General features: G+C 37.9%; 1 protein-coding gene, 1 long non-coding RNA gene and 1 other non-coding gene across 3 annotated transcripts; 1 reads left to right on the top strand and 2 right to left on the bottom strand.

Annotated features, from left to right (window-relative positions):
• Window positions 1-223: 223 nt before the first annotated feature.
• On the bottom strand, window positions 224-25726 carry pll (serine/threonine-protein kinase pelle; the record flags this gene model as incomplete). The annotated part of the gene is made up of 7 exons (XM_028320014.1): window positions 224-1041; window positions 1584-1777; window positions 19558-19722; window positions 20159-20285; window positions 21308-21445; window positions 22643-22805; window positions 25655-25726. Coding segments are annotated over 7 exons (1032 nt in total), but the record flags the coding sequence as incomplete, so codon positions are not given.
• On the top strand, window positions 4397-4478 carry TRNAS-CGA (transfer RNA serine (anticodon CGA)). The gene has a single exon. It is a non-coding gene; the product is annotated as a tRNA-Ser (tRNA).
• On the bottom strand, window positions 14671-15119 carry LOC114364008 (uncharacterized). The gene is made up of 2 exons (XR_003656823.1): window positions 14929-15119; window positions 14671-14804 (listed from the first exon to the last, which is right to left on the bottom strand). It is a non-coding gene; the product is annotated as an uncharacterized LOC114364008 (long non-coding RNA).
• Window positions 25727-27001: the final 1275 nt, after the last annotated feature.

Genomic DNA, 27001 nt, shown 5'->3' with positions numbered 1-27001 from the left:
TTATCACCATAGTGCGTAAATAGATCATGGTGTAAAATTTTTTTGTGCTTCAAAATTACAAAACACTATCAAGAAAAATTATATCATACTATCGAATTACATTTTATTTAGACGGACGATCACATAATTATACTTCAATAATTAACAATAGTTAGCTTTTTATTAAGAGGCACATTACTTGTTTATATTTACTTATCATATAATTTGAGTGATTTTAGCCTTAAATCTAATTGGTTTTAATATTGTAGACTTCTAGACTTGTCAACTGTTAAACGTTTGATATAATACAGTGTCGTATCTTAGTACAGCTAAAACATCTAGATATATTTGTGTACTAAAAGTACATTACTAAAAGTCTAAAAGCAATACATAAATGTCGCGTTTGAGTCCCTTCGCTTTAGTTTTAACCCTCAACCAATGGTAAATATTAACCACGTTATTTACTTTAACTTGTTGTACCTTTTTACATCGGACTTGTCTTTGTTGCTTTTTACATTGGATTTGTTTGAACTAACCAACCACAGTCTCTTCACGTAGCCTTAGGCGGGTGCATCATGCTATCCAACAGTTTGTACACTTCCAACATTTTGGGCCGTTCGTTATGCTGATAGCTGGTGCAGTGGATGCCCATGTTCATGAATTAAAGTACAACAGTAACCACATTATTTTAAACTGTAGCACCTTGTGTTAAAGTCCAAAAACAAAAAGAAAATACATTTTTCATAAACTTTTTTACGTCATTGTCATTTATACATTGGCGTTGTTCCTTTTTACACCGGGCTTTGCGTTGTGGCTTTTAACATTGGACTTGGCGTTCTTGGACTTAATTACATAACCTCACCAACCAGTATATCTTATAACAAATTGTTCACGTAGCTTTTGGCGGGTGCATCATGCTGTCCAACCGTTTGTACACTTCCAACATTTTGGGCCGTTCGTTGCGCTGATAACTGGTGCAGTGGATGCCCATGTTTATGAACTCGCGACATAGTTGCGGGTTCGAGTGCGGAGTTCCGTAGAGCACGCGGTCTTCGTATTGTGCTGGAAAAGCAATGTTATGTAAGAGCGATGAGGAAAGAGATTTTACTAAATGGTAACCCTGAATACACAACCACCTGACAATGTCTACCACGTGTTTTTTTAAATACCAATGTGTTCTGTATGTGATTCTGTGATTTGGCCAATGTTACAATACTTACAATACACTTTCAGACTTTAGTTGTTCAAACTTAAGCATATCAAGAAAACGTGAGTATATTAAATAGACGTGCGTTTGATATGTGAGAAGTGCGTGGGATATGTGATAGGTAATCAATTTTTAAATAAAAAAAAACTTTATATTGGCTAAATCAGTAAAGTTAGTAACGTTGATAGGCGTCAAGGCGTTGAAAAAGTAGACTGCCTAGTGTGCCGGAGGCCTTCATACAAAGTTGTGTCATTTCGAACCTAGAAAGACATTTTTTTACACTGTTGGTTTTTAGGCGAACAATTTATGGACAAAGGTCATAGTTATTTTGCATAACTTTGTCCAATGATTTATTATTTATTTATAACTTGTATTAAATAAGGATTCTGTGGCTTACCTGTGTCCTGTCTCTGCTCTTTTTGCACTCTCATGAAGTCCGCCAGCTTTTGTATGGGACGCGAAGCATCCGCCGGCCTCAGACTTGTGGCCAGTTCCAATAGCACCACGCCGAAGGAAAACACATCTACTGCGGGTGATAGACAGCCCGAGCGAAGATATTCGTCGGGGAGGTAGGGACGCGTGCCGTGAACCCTAATATAAAGATATAAGGCTTATTTTAGAACGAGTATATGCGTCTATCTACCGCTAGCGACAAATAACCCAAGTGCAATGACCCTTAACAACAAGGCACAGAGCTCATTTTACAATGAGTGGCTTTAGAAGTACCACGCCGAAGGAAAACACGTCCACTGCTGGCGATAGGCAGCCCGAGCAGAGATATTCGTCGGGAAGGTAGGGACGCGTGCCGTGGACCCTAATGAGAAGAGAATAGAGCTCATTTTAAAACGACAGCCAACGTAGCCCGATAAGTATGGACGCGCGCCTTAAACCCTAATGACAAAGAATAAAGATTATTTTGGAATGACAAGACACGCCCACTGTCGGCGAGAGGCAGCATTGATCCTTAACAAAAAGGCATAGAGCTCATAGTAGAACGAGCGGTATGCAAAGGCTCGTAGCTAGTTACAATAGCACCACGCCGAAGGAAAACACGTCTACTGCGGGTGATAGACAGCCCGAGCGAAGATATTCATCGGGGAGGTAGGGACGCGTGCTGTGAACCCTAATATAAAGATATAAGGCTTATTTTAGAACGAGTATATGCGTCTACCGCTAGCGACAAATAACCCAAGTGCAATGACCCTTAACAAGGCACAGAGCTCATTTTACAACGAGTGGCTTTAGAAGTACCACGCCGAAGGAAAACACGTCCGCTGGCGATAGGCAGCCCGAGCGAAGATATTCATCGGGGAGGTCCCTAACAACGAGGTAAGGACGCGTGCCGTGGACCCTAACAACAAGTAATAGAGCTCATTTTAAAACGACAGCCAACGTTCGATATAGGCAGCCCGATAAGTATGGACGCGCGCCTTGGACCCTAATGACAAGGAATAAAGATCATTTTGGAATGACAAGACACGCCCACTTTCTTCGTCAGGCAGCATTGATCCTTAACAATAAGGCACAGAACTCATTTTAGAATGAGCGGTAGCCTCAAGCTCGTGGCCAGTTCCAATAGAACCACACCGAAGGAAAACACGTCCACCGCTGGGGATGCGGAGATACTCATCGGGTAATTAGGGACGCGTGCCGTGGACCCTAATATAAAGATATAAGGCTTATTTTAGAACGAGTAGATGCGTCTACCGCTGGCGACAAATGAGCCTTAAGTACAAGGCATAGAGCTCATTTTACAACGAGTGGCTTTAGAAGTACTACGCCGAAGGAAAACACGTCCACTGCAGGTGATAGACAGCCCGAGCGAAGATACTCGTAGGGTAAGTAGGGACGCGTGCCGTGGACCCAACAGAAAAGGGAATAGAGCTCATTTTAGAATGACAAGACACGCCCACTTTCGGCGTCAGGCTGCCCTAGCGCATTGACCTTTAATATCAAGGCGCAGAGCTCATTTTACACGAGCTGGGAAGTTTTCTTCGCAAAAACCTTTTTATAGATGTTGAACTGAAATGGTGGGAGAACAAGAGGTAGGATTTTACTATAAAACACTAAGGTTTTGAAAACTAATTTAGTCGAAGGAACTAAACTTCGCTTTAGGGATGAGACTGGGCTATTTATAAAAAAATACTAAAAATGGCTCCAGCATTAAGAGCGTTTACGCCGTTTGGCNAGTTAGACATGAAACCGGTGGTGTGGCGAGGGGTGACAAGCTGAAGAGTCTGATTAGAGCGAAGATTTCTATTGTGAGTAGAATGAAGGTACTGGAAAGGTAGATATTATAATACATAGAAGCAAATACATAGTTAACTCATCTAGGATATTAAATTTATCTATGACAGTTATCAGAAAGTAGAAGAAATATTTTAAGAACAATAACAGTTAACGAAAAAAACCTCTTAAGACCACTTCACACCCATCTTACGTCACTTTCCCAAAATCTAATGGAAATTCGAAAACTTTTACCCAAAATAGTCTACAAAATCGTTACGNGCTTGCTTGCTAGCTTGCTTGCTTGCCTGCATGCTAGCTTGCTTGCTCGCTTGCTCGTTTGCTTGCTTGCTTGCTTGCTGCATGCAATGCTTATTATAACAATTGAACTTTATATAAAATTATTATTGTTATATGATTTAAGTTTTATAGGAAAAGAATTTTATCTCATTTGATTGTTCGACACTTTATTTTTATATGATTTGAATGTTATTTGTTTTAAATTTTATACATTGTAAGTTTTATAGAAAATATTCATTATATCAAACCATTTTACATCAGTTAAATGTTATTTGTCTTAAAATTATTCGTTTTAAAATTATATTATTCGTTTATTATAGTAAATAATTATTATATTAAATGATTTTATATAATTTGATGTTATATCCTCTAAGTATTATATGATATGTAGTTATATCATACATTACACACCCATAAAAATTAGGCTACCAATAAAAACATTCTGTAATTCAGTTTATTACTCCAGTAAAGTATTATAGAGAGAAACGCGTGGAACACAATTTGAACATAAATCAAAAGTCCCCGCCCTTAGCCCTTGAGTCGGAATATCTGAAAGCTCCAATAAACAACGTACAGTTTCATAGAAAAGCGCCCGGTGAAAATCCAATTAAAGCCAGGCTTTAAAATAGCCTTATAGCCTTCGAACGGGAGAATATGAGGGTGAAATTCGCGCAGGTTTCCATAGCAGTCGTGGCCGAGTGGTTAAGGCGTCTGACTCGAAATCAGATTCCCATTGGGAGCGCAGGTTCGAATCCTGCCGGCTGCGTTTATTTTTCTTTTGGACCCTTTAAATACCTCGGTTTTTTTGCATTTTTTATTTATTTTGACCTCGCTTCAATGTATCTTAATTGTTTATTGAACTAGATTGGATTTATCTCTACTGTTAAATGTTATGAATTATAGCAAAAATGTACTGCAAAAATTTAATTTATTTTTTAGTTACGTAGGTTTTAAAAAAGTTTAACGAAATTTTGTAAGGTACTTGATACAAATAAGGCCTACCTAACTTTAAATGCTTATAATTCAATAAATATTAACGCCAAATAACAAAAACAAGGTTAATTATCTTCTTCCATCCTTTAATTTTAGCAACATTACAAAAAAAACACAATTTTTAACTAAATCTATTCAAAATAAGCAAATTACGAAACCACTGATTTTGGCTTTATTAAATCACCTACACGGAATAAGGCCTACATGATTCAAATGCCTCTAGACCTGAAAATTGAGGTTGTATTAAACAAAATGCGGTCTTATAACATTAAACACGTCGATTTGTTTGCGTTATCAAAATTTTACATACCAATTAAACAGAAATATACTGTACATGTCTAGATAAACTTAAATTCCACTTATTAAGAATTATACATAAATTATAGATAAAATTAAATATTCATAGTAACAAAGTAACGATTCCTTACATATATTATAAAAAAAAATATCAAAAATAAACAATATTGTTTTTTGTGTAGGGCTTATTAAAACACCGTGTTCGAATAAGGCCTACACATAAAACCTTTTAAATAAATCAGTTTAGGAACATCATTTAGTTTTGAATTTTTGTAAACAAAATGAGATATTAATTTTTGTTAGAACCAGGGCATAAAAAGGCTTCTGAATCATCTTTGCGAACTCCTACACAATATTTGTGATACCACCTAAAGCAGTCATTTATGCTCGCGTATCTGCTACTTTGTCTTCGAAACAGGCATGATAATACCAGCTTTTATTCTTCTTTCCTTAAGAATTATACATACGGCTTCTTTTTTCTTATTTTTGTATTTTGTTTCTTTTTTTACAGGTTTTGTAATTTTTTTTGACACTGTTTTCTTTTTCTTTTCTGTGCTGTTAGTAACATTCTTATTAAATAAATNNTAAGGAGTTTCTATTATGCGTCCATAAATCCAACACTTCACCATACCATTTATATGCCCATCTTAACATGGGCTAGTGTCGGCTCATATACCCATTTACCTAACACCGTGTATATTTTAAGGGACTTTTTCAATTTTAAGGCCTATTCAGACCTAAGCGGTATTCGCTACCGTCTGCGGCAGAGAAAACCCAGTGGGTATGCGATAATAATACTGTTTAGACCTAAGCGGTATTCGCTACCGTCTGCGGCAGAGAAAACGCTCTAGCCGCGGTACTTGATACTAAATACCTGAGCGAAACTCGCGTGGTATGTACCTCTACCCACAGCGGCAGCGAATATCGCTCAGGTTCGAATAGGCCTTTAAACAAATTCTATTGTTCAATAAGGCAGCAAGGCTGTTGCAATTGATTTGTGTTGTTTTGAAACTATCGCTATCGCAGATCGCATTGTACAATCAGCATCAAATAGTTCGTGACACCCAAAGTAGCCAAAAAAATCGCAACACGTCTTTGTTACTTTTCAATCAACTTTTTGGCTACTTTGGGTGTCATGAGCTATATTTGACGCTGCCTGTACTGATATTTTTATACGTTTTTCAGAGTCAAATTCGGAATATTCGAAACCAATTACGACGATGAGAAGAAAACACGGACTCCTCGAGCTTCCGCGTTTTGGTACAAGAAACTGGCAGCGACGAAATCTTTAGACTGTGATTTTAAACCTCCTTTAAAAAATATACAATTTTAAGACTGATTTTATTCGTTTGTTATTATACCTCGAAATCAAAAAATCCTTGTAGCTTTTCACCTATTCGCATTTCGCCGCGATACCAAAATTTCTGAATAGATTTTTATTCTTGTTGTATAACTTTTGATCGCTAATTACAATTGTCTAAAAAATTCATAGTAGATTTACTTTGTGCACATTGGTGCTACAGCTTTGGTGCCATAGTAACAAATGCTAAGGCGGACGTGTTCTATCAGAATAGGTACAGCACTTTTATTTTTTGGCCGGCACTTTTGATTTTGGACCAAAATGGATGATGTCCTTTGCTACTGTTGTAAAAATCTGTTAAAAATATATGCTATTAACAAAATATACTACCGATACTACACGCTACAACAAAAAACGCTATCACGGTGAAATGCGAATAGGTGAAAAGCTACAAGGATTTTTTGATTTCGAGGTATACGACTAACAAACGATTTTATTTATTTTTAAGCGTTTCGATGATTGGGATTTGATTTTACTTAAAAAAAATACTAGGTAGGTAAGTAGGTACTTGACAAAATAATTTTAAATAGTTTTGTATACATCTACGAATTATAATATTTTTGTAATAACATGTAATAATGAAGTAGGTATTGGTATTACATTAAAGAAAAAAAAATGTTTTACTTAAAATATTTATTTCTCATTCATAAAAGGTTTAAGTAAGAATGTACTTAAATTAACTATTTTACAAGTTCTTATCGCAAATAAATGCTAGAAACATTTTATTTGATTTAAATTGTTAGTAAATATAATATTTACGAAAATACTTATTTTAAAATGGAAGACTAGACAGACTTTAAAAATACATATTAAACATACAGGTAAAGATAATACAGTAATCGTATTGGAAGAATAAGATTTTATAAGGCACAATACCATAAATTATGTGTTTTCAAAAAATATTAATTTTACCACCATAGTGCGTAAATGGATTATGGTGTACAATTTTTTTGTATTTCAAAATTACAAAACACTATCAAGAAAAATTACATCATACTATCGAATTAAAAAAATATATTGCCATATTTTGACATAAATACGTTTTTTTAGACGGACGATCACACATACTTAAATAATTAACAATAGTTAGCTTTTTATTAAGAGGCACATTACTTGTTTATATTTACTTATCATATAATTTGAGTGATTTTAGCCTTAAATCTAATTGTTTTTAATATTGTAAACTTGTAGACTTGTCAACTGTTAAACGTTTGATATAATACAGTGTCGTATCTTAGTTCAGCCGAAACATCTAGATGTATTTGTGTACTAAAAGTACATTACTAAAAGTCTAAAAGCATTACATAAATGTCGCGTTTGAGTCCCTTCGCTTCAGTTTTAACCCTCAACCAATGGTAAATATTAACCACGTTAATAACTTTAACTTGTTGTACCTTTTTACATCGGACTTGGCTTTGTTGCTTTTTACATTGGACTTGTTTGAACTAACCAACCAGTCTCTTCACGTAGCTTTAGACGGGTGTATCATGCTATCTAACAGTTTGTACACTTCCAACATTTTGGGCCGTTCGTTATGCTGATAGCTGGTGCAGTGGATGCCCATGATCATGAATTAAAGTACAATAGTAACCACATTATTTTAAACTGTAGCACCTTGTGTTAAAGTCCAAAAACAAAAAGAAAATACATTTTTCATAAACTTTTTTACGTCATTGTCATTTATACATTGGCGTTGTTCCTTTTTACACCGGGCTTTGCGTTGTGGCTTTTTACATTGGACTTGGCGTTCTTGGACTTAATTACAATATAACCTCACCAACCAGTATATCTTATAACAAATTGTTCACGTAGCTTTTGGCGGGTGCATCATGCTATCCAGCCGTTTGTACACTTCCAACATTTTCGGCCGTTCGTTGCGTTGATAGCTGGTGCAGTGGATGCCCATGTTTATGAACTCGCGACATAGTTGCGGGTTCGAGTGCGGAGTTCCGTAGAGCACGCGGTCTTCGTATTGTGCTGGAAAAGCAATGTTATGTTAGAGCGATGAGGAAAGAGATTTTACTAAATGGTAACCCTGAATACACAACCACCTGACAATGTCTACCACGTGTTTTTTTAAATACCAATGTGTTCTGTATGTGATTCTGTGATTTGGCCAATGTTACAATACTTACAATACACTTTCACTTTCAGACTTACTTTAGTCGTTCAAACTTATGCATATCAAGAAAACGTGAGTATATTAAATAGACGTGCGTTTGATATGTGAGAAGTGCGTGGGATATGTGATAGGTAGTCAATTTTTCAATAAATAAAAAAATGTTATATTGGCTAAAACAGTAAAGTTAGTAACGTTGATAGGCGTCAAGACGTTTAAAAAGTATTGTTGTATCTTAGACCACGTTAAAAAAGTATTATTGTATCTTAGGCCTCAGCCTCGAGTTTAGCGGGCAGCGGCGCGGGAGCGGGGCGCGGGCAACGCAGACCCGTTCTCGAAACAAGCGGGCAGCTCGCGTCGCGCGGCGCTTTAGCGGCGAAGTGTTGTGTTCGGGGTTGTGTTGTCGAGATATTTGTTTTTATTCGCAAACGAAATGTCTGAACAACGGCGACAATTTTATTTCGATTCAAATTTATTACTAACGCTCGATTTATTGTGGCAGGCAGCCAAAAGTGTTCAATGTTCATGTTGGCTGCCACAGCCAGACTGCCTAATGCGCGGGAGGCCTTACATACAAAGTTGTGTCATTTCGAACCTAGAAAGACATTTTTGACATTGTAGGTTTTTAGGCCAGCGGTTCCCGAATGGTGGTCCGCGGAACCCTGGGGTTCCGTGGAAAGGCCGCAAGGGTTCCGTAAAAAATAATATCCCACGTTGTTCGCTCGCACCGACTTGTTTACGCACAAGGGAGGGGCAGGGCGTGCGGGCGGAGTAGTACGGGGGTTCCGCTAGGAAAAGTATAATCAATTAGGGTGGGTTCCTTGGCAAAAAAAAATTGGGAAACCCTGTTTTAGGCGAACAATTTATGGACAAACGTTTATAGTTATTTTGTACAACTTGTACATAAAGAATTGTAAGGCCAAGAACTCATGGCGCGATTTTCACCCGCGCCCGCGGCGGTTGCGTCCCGCAGCTTCTGTAGAATGCAGATACTTATGTAAAAACTAATGCACAACTCACGAAGCGGTTTTCGCCCGCAGCGGGCGCGGTTGTAATCGGGTCTCGCTCGGCGGTTTTCGCCCGCGCGAAACCCGCCCGATCGGCGGGTGACCATTTTGTACCAGTGACTTAGCACGCGGCGCGATTTTAGATCGCGCCGCGTGCCGCGTGCTACGTGAGTTCTTAGAATAACCGCGCAAATAACCGCTGTGAGTTTTGAAATAAAACCGCAATTCCACAACCGCCGCGGGCGCGGGTGAAAATCGCGCCGTGAGTTAGCCTAAATAAGGATTTTGTGGCTTACCCGTGTCCTGTCGCTGCTCCTTCTGCACTCTCATGAAGTCCGCCAGCTTTTGTATGGGACGCGAAGCATCCGCCGGCCTCAGACTCGTGGCCAGTTCCAATAGCACCACGCCGAAGGAAAACACGTCCACTGCGGGTGATAGACAGCCCGAGCGAAGATATTCGTCGGGAAGGTAGGGACGCGTGCCGTGGACCCTAACAACAAGTAATAGAGCTCATTTTAGAACGAGCAAGCAACAAGCGTTTCAGCTCGGAATGACAACTTCTCAAAATGACAACCGGGGCGCAAAATGTCCACTTCTCGAAATGACAACTTCTTAAAATGTCAACTTCGCTAAAAGACAACTTCTCATAATGTCTATTTCTCACAATGACAAATTCGCATTTGGTCAACTTCGCATCATGTCAACTACTTGTTGATATTTTATTTTCATTATTTCTAGAGTTCTAGTTCTTCTTGAGTTGTCATTATGCGAAGTTGTACTCGTATAAGTACGCGTGCCGTGGACCCTAACAACAAGTGATAGAGCTCATTATAGAATGACCATGACCAGACACGCCCCCTTTCTTCGTCAGGCAGCATTGATCCTTAACAACAAGGCATAGAGCTCCTTGTAGAACGAGCGGTATGCAAAGGGTCATAGCTAGTTACAATAGCACCACGCCGAAGGAAAACACATCCACTGCTGGCGATAGGCAGCCCGAGCGAAGATATTCGTCGGAGAGGTAGGGACGCGTGCCGTGAACCCTAATGAGAAGGAATAGAGCTCATTTTAGAACGCGCAGGAACCCTAAGAACAAAGTACATAGTTTACTTAAGAACAGTAGGCAGTCCGAGCGTATTGACTCTTAACAACAACACACAAGAGTTCATTTTAGAACGAGCGGTATGCAAAGACTCGTAGCCAGTTCTAGAAGCCGAAGGAAAACACGCCCATACTGGCAAAAGGCAGTCCGAGCGAAGGTATTCGTCGGGGAGGTAGGGACGCGTGCCGTGAACCCTAACAAAAAGAAATAGAGCTCATTTTAGAACGAGCAAGCAACAAGGCACAAAAATAATTTCTTCTGAGAGTGAGTAGCGTCAGCGCAATGAACCTTAACAATAATGCTCAGAGCTCATTTTAGAATGAGCAGGTATTAAGAGCGAGCTGACAGCCCGAGCGAAGATACTCGTATAAGTACGCGTGCCGTGGACCCTAACAACAAGTAATAGAGCTCATTATAGAATGACCATGACCAGACACGCCCTTTCTTCGTCAGGCAGCATTGATCCTTAACAATAAGGCATAGAGCTCGTTGTAGAACGAGCGGTATGCAAAGGCTCGTAGCTAAAGCCTGGTCCGTGAGCAATGAAAAAACAAAACGTAGAATCCCGTCCAATGACCCCAAGCTACCCACCCTTATCGCTCGCGCGTAATTATATTGCTGTCGCGACTGTGCGACGCGCGCCCGCAGTGAGTGTTCGAGCGCGACAGCAACATAATTACGTGCGAGCGACAAGGATGGGCAGCTTGGGGTCATTTGACGGGATTCTACGTGCTCACGGACCAGGCTTTAGTTACAATAGCACCACACCGAAGGAAAACACGTCCACTGCTGGTGATAGACAGCCCGAGCGAAGATATTCGTCGGGGAGGTAGGGACGCGTGCCGTGGACCCAATAGAAAAGGGAATAGAGCTCATTTTAGAATGACAAGACACGCCCACTTTCGGCGTCAGGCTGCCCGAGCGCATTGACCTTTAATATCAAGGCGCAGAGCTCATTTTACACGAGCTTAGAGATTTTCTTCGCAAAAACCTTTTTATAGAAGTTGAACTGAAATGGTGGGAGAACAAGAGGTAGGATTAGTACTATAAAACACTAAGGTTTTGGAAACTAATTTAGTCGAAGGAACTAAACTTCGCTTTAGGGATGAGACTGGGCTATTTATAGAAATTTACTAAAAATGGTTCCAGCATTAAATTGATCTATCACCAAATCCACATAGTATTCAAAACCTGGCTCTAGAACCAACATTTACTAAGGTTTATTTGTTTCAACTTAACTTTAATCGATTCTCAACATCAAGTTCGGCATAGCACCAAGATTTTCTTTTATCACCAATCTATTCAATTTTTAAGTTCCAATAACCAATAAACTTACCTAGAAACTTTAAAGTGTGTCCTATTGTCTCCATAAGGTCCCTTTCTTGCCAGTCCAAAGTCGCCAATCTTCGGTATGAGGCACTGATCTAAGAGAATATTCGCTGGCTTGATGTCCCCATGGATCAGCGGTGTACTCGTCATGGTGTGAAGGAATTGGAGGCCTCTGCAAAAATTTAATGAGTAAAATGGTTAATTTAACTCTATCTATATTACAAGAAACACAACGTGGACCGGCGTGCGTTGAAACTTTACAACTAGCAACAGCTTACTAATATTCGTAGTGGACTTTTACTCCTGCATATTATGTATTCCTGAAGGGATGAAAGGGAACATTTGTAAATTGTATTTATACCAAAAATTAATAGTGTTCTTCGAAAAAAAGTGACACACATTGTACACATCTTGTTCTCTACCGGTGATGCCAGTTAATGCCAGTGCAATTTTATATTGTGTTGAATCCACATCCCTAGCACAAGTATAAAGCTAGAGGAGATAACGGGAATATACAAGTTCTTTTTAATATACCACAAATAACTACTATTGTTTTATTATTAGTCATAAAATATTATCTCACCTGGCAACACCGTGCGCTATTTTATGCCGCTGCGGCCACGACAGCGGCGCCATATTGTTTCTGCCGCGCAGGCGCACTTCCAAAGACCCGCCCGCCATTAGCTGGTACACTAGACATACTTCTGCTCCTGTTATGGTAGAAGAAAGATTTTAAAAATTAAATATAGGTATGTATATTAGGACTTAACAGGGTCACATTATTCGATATCAAGTATAAGTTAATTTTGAATTTGAATTTTAATATTGTGTTCTTTAAATAACAGAGTGAACCTGTATGACCACTGTACGGAGTGTATACCAAACTCCCTTTTTGCCTCTGGCATATTAGAGAGGGTTGAGCCACAGTAGATAAATCAAACAGTACGGAAGCTTCATACAAACGCTCGAAATCAGACTCACGCACACAGACGCACGCTTTACACGAGCTCTAAGCGAACCTCGCAGTCCATCCGTCGCGGGTGTCGCGCGCGTTGTGTTTTTAATAATAATTTTATTGCATGCACTGTCCGCTGTATTTTTAAAAAACATGCCACGAGTGTATTGCGTAGTATACGGTTACTTTAACTCGGCATCTTCAAAACCAGAACTTTAATTTTTTAAACTTCGTAATAACTCTGAATTGTAAAAATGAATAAATATTACTTTTTAAATAAAGTGCTTACATCTGATTTTGTAATAGTTATTTTTAAATTACGTAATTACGCTTTTTAACAATTAATGTGTTCTATTTGATAAAGTAATTTGCTCCGCGCGCTTTTGTACTAACTAAGTGATGAACTGTATTTAAAATGAGTCAATAGCTATGTGAAAGTAAGTATCCGGTATTTTATTTATGAGCCTCTAATAGTACTTAATCAATTTATTCGATTATGTATTCAATCATTATAGAACCTAATTATTTGATAATTAAAAAACCTAAATAAACGTTTTAACAAATAAGTAAGTCAGAACCTTATTAATTTTATAAAGATTAAGAGTGCCAACCCTAACACTCAGTTGAAGTGTAGGTATTTAACTCGCCGAAAGGGCTAAGTTTCCGTACTGCTTTAGCTCATATATCTACTGTTGAGCTCCTGCAGTGCAGACGAAATGGTATGATGATGATGATGGCGCTGCTTGTATCTTTCGTCTTCATTGGCCATTCTAATCAATATTGATCAGATGACTCTCGCTCGCACCATGATTTTTGCTTTTTTCTTCTTAGTAATTGATCTTAAACTTTTAGAGCTTCAATTTAGTTTTAACTGCTTCAGTTAAAACTAAATTGAAGCTCTAAAAGTTTTTTAAAAACAAAATTTAATGCCTTTACTACTACTAAACTAAAAAGTTTAATAGGCTAGATGACAAAATTTCAATTATTTGTCCGTCAGACAGAATAATTAGAGAATATTAGACTCATATTTTTTATTTTCCTTCATAATTAAATAATAACAGTGCTACATCGAGTTGAAATGGCGCGATACGTCACGCTTGAGTAGAATTTATACGAAAAGTGACGTCACGCGACATTTCAACTCAATATAATACTGTAATTATTGGATTATGGAAAAAAAATACGAGTCTAATATTTTCTAATTATCTGTCTGACGGACTAAATAGAATTTCGATATAATTACCCAGTCATCATCCCCATTGGCAGAGAATTCTTTTATGGCATTAAATTCGTCTTATGTACCAATTATATGGCATAAAAGCTTAACCCGGCGTCATTGTGGCGGAAAAAGGTTACACTAACGTTGAGGTGGGTCAATATGACCCTGGTTATAATTGTCACAATTTCACCTAGTATAAAATAATTTTTAATATTTAAAATTTAATATTTATTATAAATACTGTATAATATAATCAATAGCAGTAATAAAACACATTGGTAATGTATGCAATAATTTTTATTTTTCATTTTTCTTATACACTATTAATTATACAACAAAACTGTGACTCTTTTCTTATTTTTTTTAATCAACAAAAAGCAATATCGTTTCTAACGAAAATAATACTTAAATCAAATCTATACTACCTATGCTCTCTATCATTAGAATTTTATACCATTTAGTACCATCTTTCCCGCTATAAAAGGGATCTCGTACCTCGAGGTCTGACGATTCGGAATTGTCGTCATTTGGAGCCATTACATTAAAAAAACTGGATTGACGTAATTGTTGCACTTACTTCTTGGTCGGTATCACTTTCCTGGCTACGAACACTAACATGATCTTCATTTTCCAAATCAGATGCATAAGGTTCATTTTCATCACTATCTGAGGATTCTTCCAGTATCGCCAAGATTCGACGACGCTCACGTTCTTCCGGGTCCATATTAGACAAGTATCGGAAAATAAAGTATCGTAAATAAGTAAAACTAAATAAAACATTAAAAAAAATACGGCACAAAACAGCAACGTCACCGTTGAGCTGGGTCATAATTACCCGGTCGCACGTTTACATACGTGTTGCTCCTTGCGCGGGCGACGGACGACTGAAGTGAGGTACGTGAAGGGGAGGGGTGATCCTTTGCTGCAGCTACTGAGACAGACGGTTGTGTGCGGCAATTACTTCTAAGCAAATTTTCGTATGCAAAACTTGCAGGGTCATATTGACCCTGCCTCAATGACGCCGGGTTAAATAAATAAATAAATAATTACACATTAAAATCTTACCTCCACAGCTGTATCCATACAGTGGCACGATATTATCATGTCGGTACTGGTTGAGACACAGCTCCCTTATGAGTTCCCTGTCTCTCGCGTCTGTCGCTCGCAGCCTCTTCACAGCTACTGTCAGTTGCTTCCATTCACCTGTAGGAAGTAAGACAGGTATTAATATTTAGCTATAGTCTGCTGGTCTGCGAGCACGTAGAATTTTGTCCAATGACCCCAAGCTACCCATTCGCTCGCACGTAATTATATTGCTGTCGCGACTGTGCGAGGCGCGCCCGCAGTGAGTGTGCGAGCGCGACAGCAACATAATTACGTCCGAGCGACAAGGATGGGCAGCTTGGGGTCATTGGACTGGATTCTACGTGCTCACGGACCAGGCTTTAGTTATTTTAACTATGAATAAAAAAACTGGGCCTTAGTCATACAAGAGTATATGTGAAAGGAAACTGACCTTTAAACACCTGCGCGAACCCGCCCTGTCCGAGCAAATTGCTTGCGCTCCAGTTGCCTGTAGCTTCCTTCAGTTCTTCGTACTTCAGCATAGGTATAGCTGCCACGTTGCGCATGATTTCTGCTCGGATGTCGTTCTCTCTGCTATCTGTTGATGACGTTGTCTGGAGACGAAGGGGTTGAAATATTAGGGTAGTTTAACAATATTGCGAATTTGCGAGTCAAGTTCAGTCCTTCGCAAATACGCGTCTGATTTGGGCAGTTATTGCAAAGCAATTTTTTATGATGAACTCATAATTTTTCTTTACGAACATTCGCTATAACAAGATACTTAAAACGCCCTTTATTTTGATACCCCACTCGATAGGATTTGAGAAAAAAAATTTTATCAAGACATTATTTAAATTTAATATAGCCAGTGTCACTCTCACGATTAAGACGAATCTAACGACACCTCTCACGCTAAAATCAGTCAAGCCGTTTAGGCTGTAGGCCGTGCCAGAGAAATATACATACATACATACATACACTCGAAAAAACATAACCCTCCTTCTGGCGCAGTCGGGTAAAAAGTGTTTGAATTCTTTTGGTAATAAGTAAAGTGGTTTTGACTGGGAGATGAATGAAACGATAAAACTCCTTACTACGTCACCAACTAAGTACCTAATTTACCGTTTGTGACGAAAACATCACAAAAAGTTAATTTGATTATTTTTATAGTCTCAGTCATTAAGGAGTGAAACATCAACGTGCATTAGATTACTTTTAGCAAAACCGGATATGCATCATTGAGGAAAAAGATAACACATTTACGTTATACTCTTGTGAATGTAATGGCTCTCATTCATAAATATTCATTCATCACAACACAAAGTATTGAGTATTGGAGTAAAGAAAAATTAAATTTTACATCATTGTGATTACCACACCTTGTGAATGAATGTCTTTAGACTAAATACATTTATGTATTCTGTGCTAAAGGCATGTTCGAAAATATTTCGCTGCTCATTTAAAGTGAAAGTTGTAAAGATTATTTTAGCGAATCAAGAATTTGTAAGTGGGTTATCTTCCATCCCTACTAATACTATAAATGCGAAATTGTCTGTCACGCTTTCGCGCCTAAACCACTAGACCGATTTTGATTAAATTTGGCATAGAGATAGAGTCCCGGGAAAGGACCTATAACCCGCCATTTTGATTCTTTTTTCAAATTTAATATAGCCAGTGTCACTCACGATTAAGACGAATCTAACGACACCTCTCACGCTAAAATCAGTCAAGCCGTTTAGGCTGTAGGCCGTGCCAGAGAAATATACATACATACATACATACACTCGAAAAAACATAACCCTCCTTCTGGCGCAGTCGGGTAAAAAGTGTTTGAATTCTTTTGGTAATAAGTAAAGTGGTTTTGACTGGGAGATGAATGAAACGATAAAACTCCTTACTACGTCACCAACTAAGTACCTAATTTACCGTTTGTGACGAAAACATCACAAAAAGTTAATTTGATTATTTTTATAGTCTCAGTCATTAAGGAGTGAAACATCAACGTGCATTAGATTACTTTTAGCAAAACCGGATATGCATCATTGAGGAAAAAGATAACACATTTACGTTATACTCTTGTGAATGTAATGGCTCTCATTCATAAATATTCATTCATCACAACACAAAGTATTGAGTATTGGAGTAAAGAAAAATTAAATTTTACATCATTGTGATTACCACACCTTGTGAATGAATGTCTTTAGACTAAATACATTTATGTATTCTGTGCTAAAGGCATGTTCGAAAATATTTCGCTGCTCATTTAAAGTGAAAGTTGTAAAGATTATTTTAGCGAATCAAGAATTTGTAAGTGGGTTATCTTCCATCCCTACTAATACTATAAATGCGAAATTGTCTGTCACGCTTTCGCGCCTAAACCACTAGACCGATTTTGATTAAATTTGGCATAGAGATAGAGTCCCGGGAAAGGACCTATAACCCGCCATTTTGATTCTTTTTTCAAATTTAATATAGCCAGTGTCACTCACGATTAAGACGAATCTAACGACACCTCTCACGCTAAAATCAGTCAAGCCGTTTAGGCTGTAGGCCGTGCCAGAGAAATATACATACATACATACATACACTCGAAAAAACATAACCCTCCTTCTGGCGCAGTCGGGTAAAAAGTGTTTGAATTCTTTTGGTAATAAGTAAAGTGGTTTTGACTGGGAGATGAATGAAACGATAAAACTCCTTACTACGTCACCAACTAAGTACCTAATTTACCGTTTGTGACGAAAACATCACAAAAAGTTAATTTGATTATTTTTATAGTCTCAGTCATTAAGGAGTGAAACATCAACGTGCATTAGATTACTTTTAGCAAAACCGGATATGCATCATTGAGGAAAAAGATAACACATTTACGTTATACTCTTGTGAATGTAATGGCTCTCATTCATAAATATTCATTCATCACAACACAAAGTATTGAGTATTGGAGTAAAGAAAAATTAAATTTTACATCATTGTGATTACCACACCTTGTGAATGAATGTCTTTAGACTAAATACATTTATGTATTCTGTGCTAAAGGCATGTTCGAAAATATTTCGCTGCTCATTTAAAGTGAAAGTTGTAAAGATTATTTTAGCGAATCAAGAATTTGTAAGTGGGTTATCTTCCATCCCTACTAATATTATAAATGCGAAATTGTCTGTCACGCTTTCGCGCCTAAACCACTAGACCGATTTTGATTAAATTTGGCATAGAGATAGAGTCCCGGGAAAGGACATAGGATAGTTTTAACCCTGTTTTTGAAACAGGGACGCGTTCGACAGTTTTTATTTGACAGACAAAATTTCAGGCGGACGAAGCCGCGGCTAAAATGTCTATAAATTATAACAATTTAAACACAGGTATCTATAGTCGATATTCTAAGCAAATCAAACAAATGTAGTAACAACAAAGTGGATCCAATTTCAATAGAAACCCGATAACATGAAATCGAAGAAAACATGCGCATACGCCGCGTTCATTAACATGCAAAAATGACCTCTATGGTAAACAAAACTAAAAATGCTCATACAATAAAAACTGCTCAACCAAATTATATAAAACTAGCGGCCGCCCGCGACTTCGTACGCGTGGATCCCGTTTTACCCCAGTCATCTATCTTACGCGGTTTAGATTTTTTCATACAAAAGTTTTTTCCCGCTAGCTCCCGTTCCCGTGGGAATTTTGCAATATCCTGTTGTAACTAAGCTTTAAGTTTACTAAGGTACCTGCATGCCTTTCAAGCGTCTAACTTAAGCGGTTTAGATTTTTCATACAAAAGGGATTTTCCCGCTAATTCCCGTTCCCGTGGTAATTCCTAAGTATACTATAACCTGCCCAGGAGTATGAAGAATAATTGTACCAAGTTTCGTTAAAATCCGTCAAGTAGTTTTTGTTTCTATAATTCGCACGTTCATAATCAAACTGTCACTATACAAACAAGTCGATTTTTCAGGAAAAGCATTTGAAATGCTCAAATTTTAAAACCTTTGCAAAATGAGCAAAATGCTATTAAATGTNCTTGAGCTGTCTGTCACTTGACAGCCTGGCACACTTTTACTATGGTGGATCAAAGTATTTTGGTTTGACTATAGAGCGTGAGAACACGCACACAGTCATAATTATTTTAGTGTGAATAAAACTAGCATCGAAATTACCTAAACTTGACATGCCACGCTAGACGTAAACGCTCTTAAATTGAATCTATCACCAAATCCACATAGTATACAAAACCTGGCTCTAGAACCAAAATTTACTAAGGTTTATTTGTTTCAACTTATCTTTAATCGATTCTCATCAAGTTCGGCATAGCACCAAGATTTTCTTTTATCACCAATCTATTCAATTTTTAAGTTCATCGTAAATGATAGAGTATTGTGCCAATAACCAATAAACTTACCTGGAAACTTTAAAGTGTGTCCTATTGTCTCCATAAGGCCCTTTTCTTGCCAGTCCAAAGTCACCAATCTTCGGTATGAGGCACTGGTCTAAGAGAATATTCGCTGGCTTGATGTCCCCATGGATGAGCGGCGTACTTGTCATGGTGTGGAGAAATTGGAGGCCTCTGAAAAAATTTAATGAGTAAAATGGTTAATTTAACTCTATGTTACAAGAAACACAACGTGGACCGGCGTGCGCTGTAGTGGCGTTGAAACTTTACAACTAGCAACAGCTTACTAATATTCGTAGTGGACTTTTACTCCTGCATATTATGTATTCCTGAAGGGATAAAAGGGAACATTTGTAAATTGTATCTATACCAAAAATTAATAGTGTTCTTCGAAAAAAAGTGACACACATTGTACACATCTTGTTCTCTGGCGGTGATGCCAGTTAATGCCAGTGCAATTTTATATTGTGTTGAATCCACATCCCTAGCACAAGTATAAAGCTAGAGGAGATAACGGGAATATACAAGTTCTTTTTAATATACCACAAATACTATTAATATACCATAACTACTATTGTTTTATTATTAAAGTCATAAAATATTATCTCACCTGGCAACACCGTGCGCTATTTTATGCCGCTGCGGCCACGACAGCGGCGCTATGTTGTTTCTGCCGCGCAGGCGCACTTCCAAAGACCCGCCCGCCATTAGCTGGTACACTAGACATACTTCTGCACCTAAAACGAATGAACATGTAATAATATGACACACCCAGTTTTTTGAGACACTTTTCATGAGCTGTCTAAACTATTTCTCCATAATATTTCATTAAAAACTAAAAAAAACTCATAAAACTCATTTATTTTTGCAAATAGGCTTTTAAAAAGCACTTTACACGTCCCAATATTAACCCTACCACTGCTTCGGGATCGGGACAATAAATGGGCCAGTGCTGAGAAGAAGCAGCGCAAGCATTGCATTGCACTTTTAGAAAGTCCTGCTGGAGGGATAAAGTATAGATGTGCCTTATGTTATTTTGAATCTTATTGCCTTCTTAGGATCCAAAAATATTAACTTACTGATGTTGAAAAAACAATAGTATAAAAATGCTTACGTCTGCCATCACTTGTAGGTTTTGTTTACATTTATTAACTTCAAATATACGTTAATCATTTGCGTTCGAAAAACAGTGACGTCATCGGATTGTATTGCCATTCAAAATATAGATTCGGGGACAATACAATTGCATTTCGATAGCTCATAAAAGTTACGTCGTAGTCAAAGCAAGTATCACACCATGCCATACAGAACATAAACAAACACCATGCATCATGTACTTATACAGAAGCTCAAAGTTGCACAGCGTGCTATGGAGAGGGCTATGCTCGGTGTTTCTTTACGAGATCGAATCAGAAATGAGGAGATCCGTAAACAAACTTAAGTCGCTGACACAGCCCGACGGATTAGCAAGCTGAAGTGGCAATGGGCAGGGCACATAGTACGCAGAACTGACGGCCGACGGGGCAGCAAGGTTCTGGAGTGGAGGCCGCGTACCGGAAAACGCAGCGTGGAACGTCCACCCATAAGGTGGACCAAAGACATCATAAAGGTAGCAGGAAGGCGCTGGACGCAGGCCGCTACCAAACGGGCAGCATGCAAAGCATTGGGGGAGGCCTATGTTCAGCAGTGGACGTCCCATGGCTGAGATGATGATGATGATGATGATGATGCATCATGTAAATCCGTTAATAAATCTTACCTCCACAGCTGTATCCATACAGAGGCACGATGTTGTCATGTCGGTACTGGTTGAGACACAGCTCCCTTATGAGTTCCCTGTCTCTCGCGTCTGTCGCTCGCAGCCTCTTCACAGCTACTGTCAGTTGCTTCCATTCACCTGTAGGAAGTAAGACAGATATTAATATTTAGCTATAGTCTGCTGGTCTGCGAGCACGTAGAATTTTGTCCAATGACCCCAAGCTACACATCCTTATCGCTCGCGCGTAATTATATTGCTGTCGCGACTGTGCGACGCGCGCCCGCAGTGAGTGTGCGAGTGCGACAGCAACATAATTACTCGCGAGCGATAAGGATGGGTAGCTTGGGGTCATTGGACAAAATTCTACGTGCTCACGGACCAGGCTTTAGCTAGCAACAATATTTAAAGATAAGATAAACATCTGCAAAAGCCAGTAAAGTCTGAGCGAAATCAAAAATCTAGTTCCGGGCAGAGATTTCTTGTTTATAACGGTTCGTCATCATCATCATCATTTCAGCCATAGGACGTCCACTGCTTTCCACGTTGATCGATTGGTAGCGGCCTGCGTCCAGCGCTTCTGTACAATCTGTCATACATTTAATGTCAGTTTTTACGCAGTCGCTAGCGAGAACACCTAACGTAAACTCAAGAGCCATATTTCACACACAAAATCATGGAACGCCTTGGATGTTGTGACTTAAGTTCGACTGCGAACTTACATAAGACTTCGTTCGTTTCAGCAAAAGGACGTCCACTGCTGGAAAAAGGCCTCTCCCAAGGATTTCCATCGCTCATACTCTGCCCGCATCCAGGTGCTTCCCGCAGCGTTCACTCAGTCCACATTACATCCTCCTTAGGCCCGGTTTTTTGATTCGTAGTTAAAATAACCAATGGTCAAGTTTGACAGATGTCAAATGACAAGTGGTTAAATATCAGAGAAAAATGTTTTTCGAACAATGGTTAGCTAGACTTTTAGTACATTTTTTAACTATGAGTTAACATTTTGTTAATATTTAACCATTAGTAGCAAAATTTAACAATTTGTTATTTTAACTATGAATCAAAAAACTGGGCCTAAGGCCCAGTTTTTAGATTCGTAGTTAAAATAACCAATAGTCAAATTTGACAGATGTCAAATGACAAGTGGTTAAATATCAGAAAAAAAAATGTTTTTCGAACAATGGTTAGCTTGACTTTTAGTACATTTTTTAACTATTAGTTAACATTTTGTTAATATTTAACCATTAGCAGTAAAATTTAACAATTAGTTATTTTAACTATGAGTCTAAAAACTGGGCCTTAGTCATACAAGAGTCTAAGTGAAAGGAAACTGACCTTTAAACACCTGCGCGAAGCCGCCCTGTCCAAGCAAATTGCTTGCGCTCCAGTTGCCTGTAGCTTCCTTCAGTTCTTCGTACTTCAGCATGGGTATAGCTGCGACGTTGCGCATGATTTCTGCTCGGATGTCGTTCTCTCTGCTATCTGTTGATGACGTTGTCTGGGGACGAAGGGGTTGAAATATTAGGGTAGTTTAACAATATTGCGAATTTGCGAGTCATGATGAAGTCCTTCGCAAATACACGTCTGATTTGGGCAGTTATTGCAACGCAATTTTTTATGATGAACTCATAATTTTGCATTACGAACATTCGTTATAACAAGCTACTTAAAAGCCCTTTATTTTGATAACCCACTCGATAGGATTTGAGAAAAACAATTTTTTTTTAAGACATGGCGCCTATACAGGGTGTTAGGTAAATAGGTATATGAGCCGGCACTAGCCCATGTTAACATGGGCATATGAATGGCATGGTGAAGTCAGAAATTTGATATCATCATTTTAATTTTTTTAATTTTAATACTAAACCAATTTTATAAAATCCGGTTTGTATGAAAATTAAAATAATTAAAATGAAGATATCAATTTTCTGACTTCACCATACCATTTATATGACCATGTTAACATGGGCTGGTGTCGGCTTTATACAGGGTGTTAGGTAAATGGGTATATGAGCCGACACTAGCCCATGTTAACATGGGCATATAAATGGTATGGTGAAGTCAGAAAATTGATATCTTCATTTTAATTATTTAAATTTTCATACAAGTCGGATTTTATAAAAAATATTTAGTATGAATATTTAAAAAAATTAAATGATGATATCAAATTTCTGACTTCACCATACCATTTATATGCCCATGTTAACATGGGCTAGTGTCGGCTCATATACCCATTTACCTAACACCAAAATTAACAAATAACTGGACTATTTACTCGTTATTGAGCACAGAGACACAAACTTGGTTATTTTTCCAGAAAATTTATATTTAAGTGCATAAATGTAAAAATGGCTTCATAGTGCACAAAATTGGCAATAGGTGGCATAATAATGGTTACTTTTTTAGCGCCTAGTTTGAAATGTGATTGAACGATGACAACTAACAACAGTTGTCAGTTAGGTAAAATTTTATTTTAGTTGGAAAAAGACAAAAAGTGGTAAATGGGTTAACGTGCGGGGGCTGCAAAATCATGTTGTGACGTCACGCGCGAATATTGGAAATTTTTGAAAATTTTAAAATGTCCGTAAACTTCTCGAGGCTCTATCTTCGGTAATACTGGATGGATTGAGGTGAAATAAAAACTAGTGTAATGTGTGTGATCTAAACTTTAAATTAAGTCATAATTTAACTTAATATTACAACTTATGCGTGTTGTCCATTCCTTCCCTACTAATATTATAAATGCGAAAGTAACTCTGTCACGCTTTCGCGCCTAAACCACTGAACTGATTTTGATGAAATTTGGCATAGAGATAAAGAGTCCCGGGAAAGGACATAGGATAGTTTTTATCCCGGTTTTTTAAACAGGGACGCGCTCGACAAAGTTTTTCTTTGACAGACAAAATTGCAGGCGGACGAAGCCGCGGCCAAAATGTCTATAAATAATAATAATTTAAACACAGGTATCTATAGTCGATATTCTAAGCAAATCAAACAAATGTAGTAGCAACAAAGTGGATCCAACTTCAATAGAAACCCGATAACATCAAATCGAAGAAAACATGCGCACACGCCGCGTTCATTAACATGCAAAAATGACCTCTATGGTAAACAAAACTAAAAATGCTCATACAATAAAAACTGCTCAACCAAATTAAATAAAATTCTTATGAAACCAAATGGCAACTATTCCGCATCGATCAAAACAAGAATCACGTAAATCGGCACAGAAATCTCGGCGTAATCGGTGTCCGTATACAGGGTGTCCCAGAATGGGTGAATCAAACTGCTAGGGGAGGTAGCTCTACTAATGTACTATCCTTAAAAATATGAAAAAAAATAAAGCGCATAAGGAAACAAAAAAAAAATTTTTTAAAGTGATAATAAATCAGCTTTGCCTAAGTATCTGGCTATAATTGCTGCTTTTGGAGTTTATTTGTACTTTTTTCTTACTAATATTAATTGTACATGATCGCTTCGTTTATCTGTAAACAAACTTTTGAAAATAATGACTAGATTTCGAGTTTAGAGCACTTTATTTAAAAAATAAATCCAAACTCAATTTTTTTCTTTTCATATTTTTTGGGATAGTACATTAATAGAGCTACCTCTACTAGCAGTCTGATTCACCGATTCTGGGACATCCTGTATAAAAAATATATACCAACCGAATTGAGAACCTCTTTCTTTTGTCACGGTAATAATATCATACAGTATTGTAACTTCATATAAACAGACGAAACGAGAACTTTTTTCCAAATTCAAATCTCGATATGCGCTCGGTATGCAAAAGTCGGGGGTGTCGCGAATGTGCCGAATGGACGTCGGTGGCCAAATGTTTAAAATGACAAAACTGATTGAATTTGACTGACCGTCATTTACGGTCAAATTGGTCAAAAACTAGTCAAATTGTCATTTTCTGTCAGTTTGATTTGAAATGAAAATTATATTGTATCAAACCAGCTTTTGCCCACAACCTCGCCCGCCCGAAATTAAAGTAACAGATCATTATGATTATTAAAGTTTCGAAATCATTTAAGTAGTTTTTACTAAATTAAATCTACTAATAACAAAACAACACACATTTTTAACCTATTCCATTCACAAAGTATTTTGTTTGTCTAACTAAATAAAAAAATACAATCACAAAACTAGATAGAAATTCTAAGTAGGCAGATGTAATTAAACTGGGTACTGTAGGTGGGCAGCCCTATCGCATGTTGTCATACTGTGACGTACCGCGCGGCTGTTGACATTTATTTAAAAAATATGGCCGAGTTGGAATACTGTATAGATAGTATTACCGTGCTTTTGTTGAGGTCGGATAAAAATAGGTTGCGCCAGTACCTTACTAATATCGAAGTCATCGTCTGTAGGCGAGTCGACGAGACCCCCGCTGGAAGTCGGCAGAGGTACACCCTAAAACAAGGAAAAGTATTAATAAAACATGAGTCACCTTAAGAGTATTGAGTAAATTAATGTTCTTTTATGACGTACTTTGAAGAAAATCGTCACGAATTTGTGTTGGTATTGATATTTCTGGGAAAAATTGTTTCGTGTGTAATTACATGCTTGGTTTGCAAGTTACTGAGTAAATAAAAGGTGAAAAAATGTTTTGCCCATACTGTTGGATAAAGTCAATCCAAGTTGTAAGTGTTTAAAAAGGCTTGTTATCTATGAAACACATTTCAGACCTCTATTCTAACTCTAGTGTATCAAGCCTGTGATTTAATATCAAAACTTGGGCTACATAGAATAATCTAGTCAAGAATTTAGATAGATGAAGAGATGATATGGGGGTTAGGCCATAGTAAAAAATATCCTCAATAGTAAATAGAGGTAAGGTTTTTCGATTTTAATGTGGGTCCTAAAGGAAAAGTGATAGAGCTGATGCAAATTAAATAACAATCCTTGTATTTTGAGATCTTTGTCGCACACCACATTGAATAAGAACAAAAAAGAAACACACGGAAAGGGAGCATTCAAGTATTACGTAACGCAATTTGGGGGGGAGGGGGGTCTCGTAAAACGTTACGATGCGTTACAGGGGCGGGAGGGGGTCTTTCTTACAAGACGTTACGTAACATTGTTTCTTTTTTTTAATAAAAATTTAGGGAATTAAAACTCCCAAATTGGCAACCCTTTTCGTTTACGTTTTACGGGGAATCCTTCAATTGTATTATAGTCTGGTCGTCATTTTTCATTTGTTCTCGCAAGTTGGCAAACCTTTTCGTTTATACACTCGACATCAAATAAATCGCACCTCCCGCGACAAGCACTTTCGAACGTATGCATCCCCACTTCCCACCAATATTGGCACCATTTAAAAGCCTAGTTCTAAACTTAATTTCATTAAAGGAAAGGTTTTTACCCCAAAAATGTGTCTTTAGAAGGATCCAGAGTCACTTCTTCAAAAAATAGGTAGTTATGCTTGAGCCAACTTTTATAGCTATAAAACTGTTAAGTTGGGATTAATCGCTATCCATCTGTTAAATGGTCACTTGAGTGTTACGTAACGTTTAGAGAGGGGGAGGGGGGGTACAGAAAAACGTTACGGTGCGTTACAAGGGGGGGAGGGGGAGTCTAAAATCTTCAAAAATTGCGTTACGTAATACTTGAATGCTCCCAAAGGCACAATAGGCGGTCTTATCGTTGTGCAGCGATCTCTTCCAGACAACCTATGGAGAGAAGAGG

The sequence above is a fragment of the Ostrinia furnacalis genome, unplaced genomic scaffold (assembly GCF_004193835.3).
Source record: "Ostrinia furnacalis isolate ACB-3 unplaced genomic scaffold, ASM419383v2 OfSCF7340, whole genome shotgun sequence".
Lineage (NCBI taxonomy): Eukaryota > Metazoa > Arthropoda > Insecta > Lepidoptera > Crambidae > Ostrinia > Ostrinia furnacalis.
The sequence above is the reverse complement of the archived record's forward strand: the minus strand, read 5'-3'. Positions and strand labels throughout refer to the sequence as shown.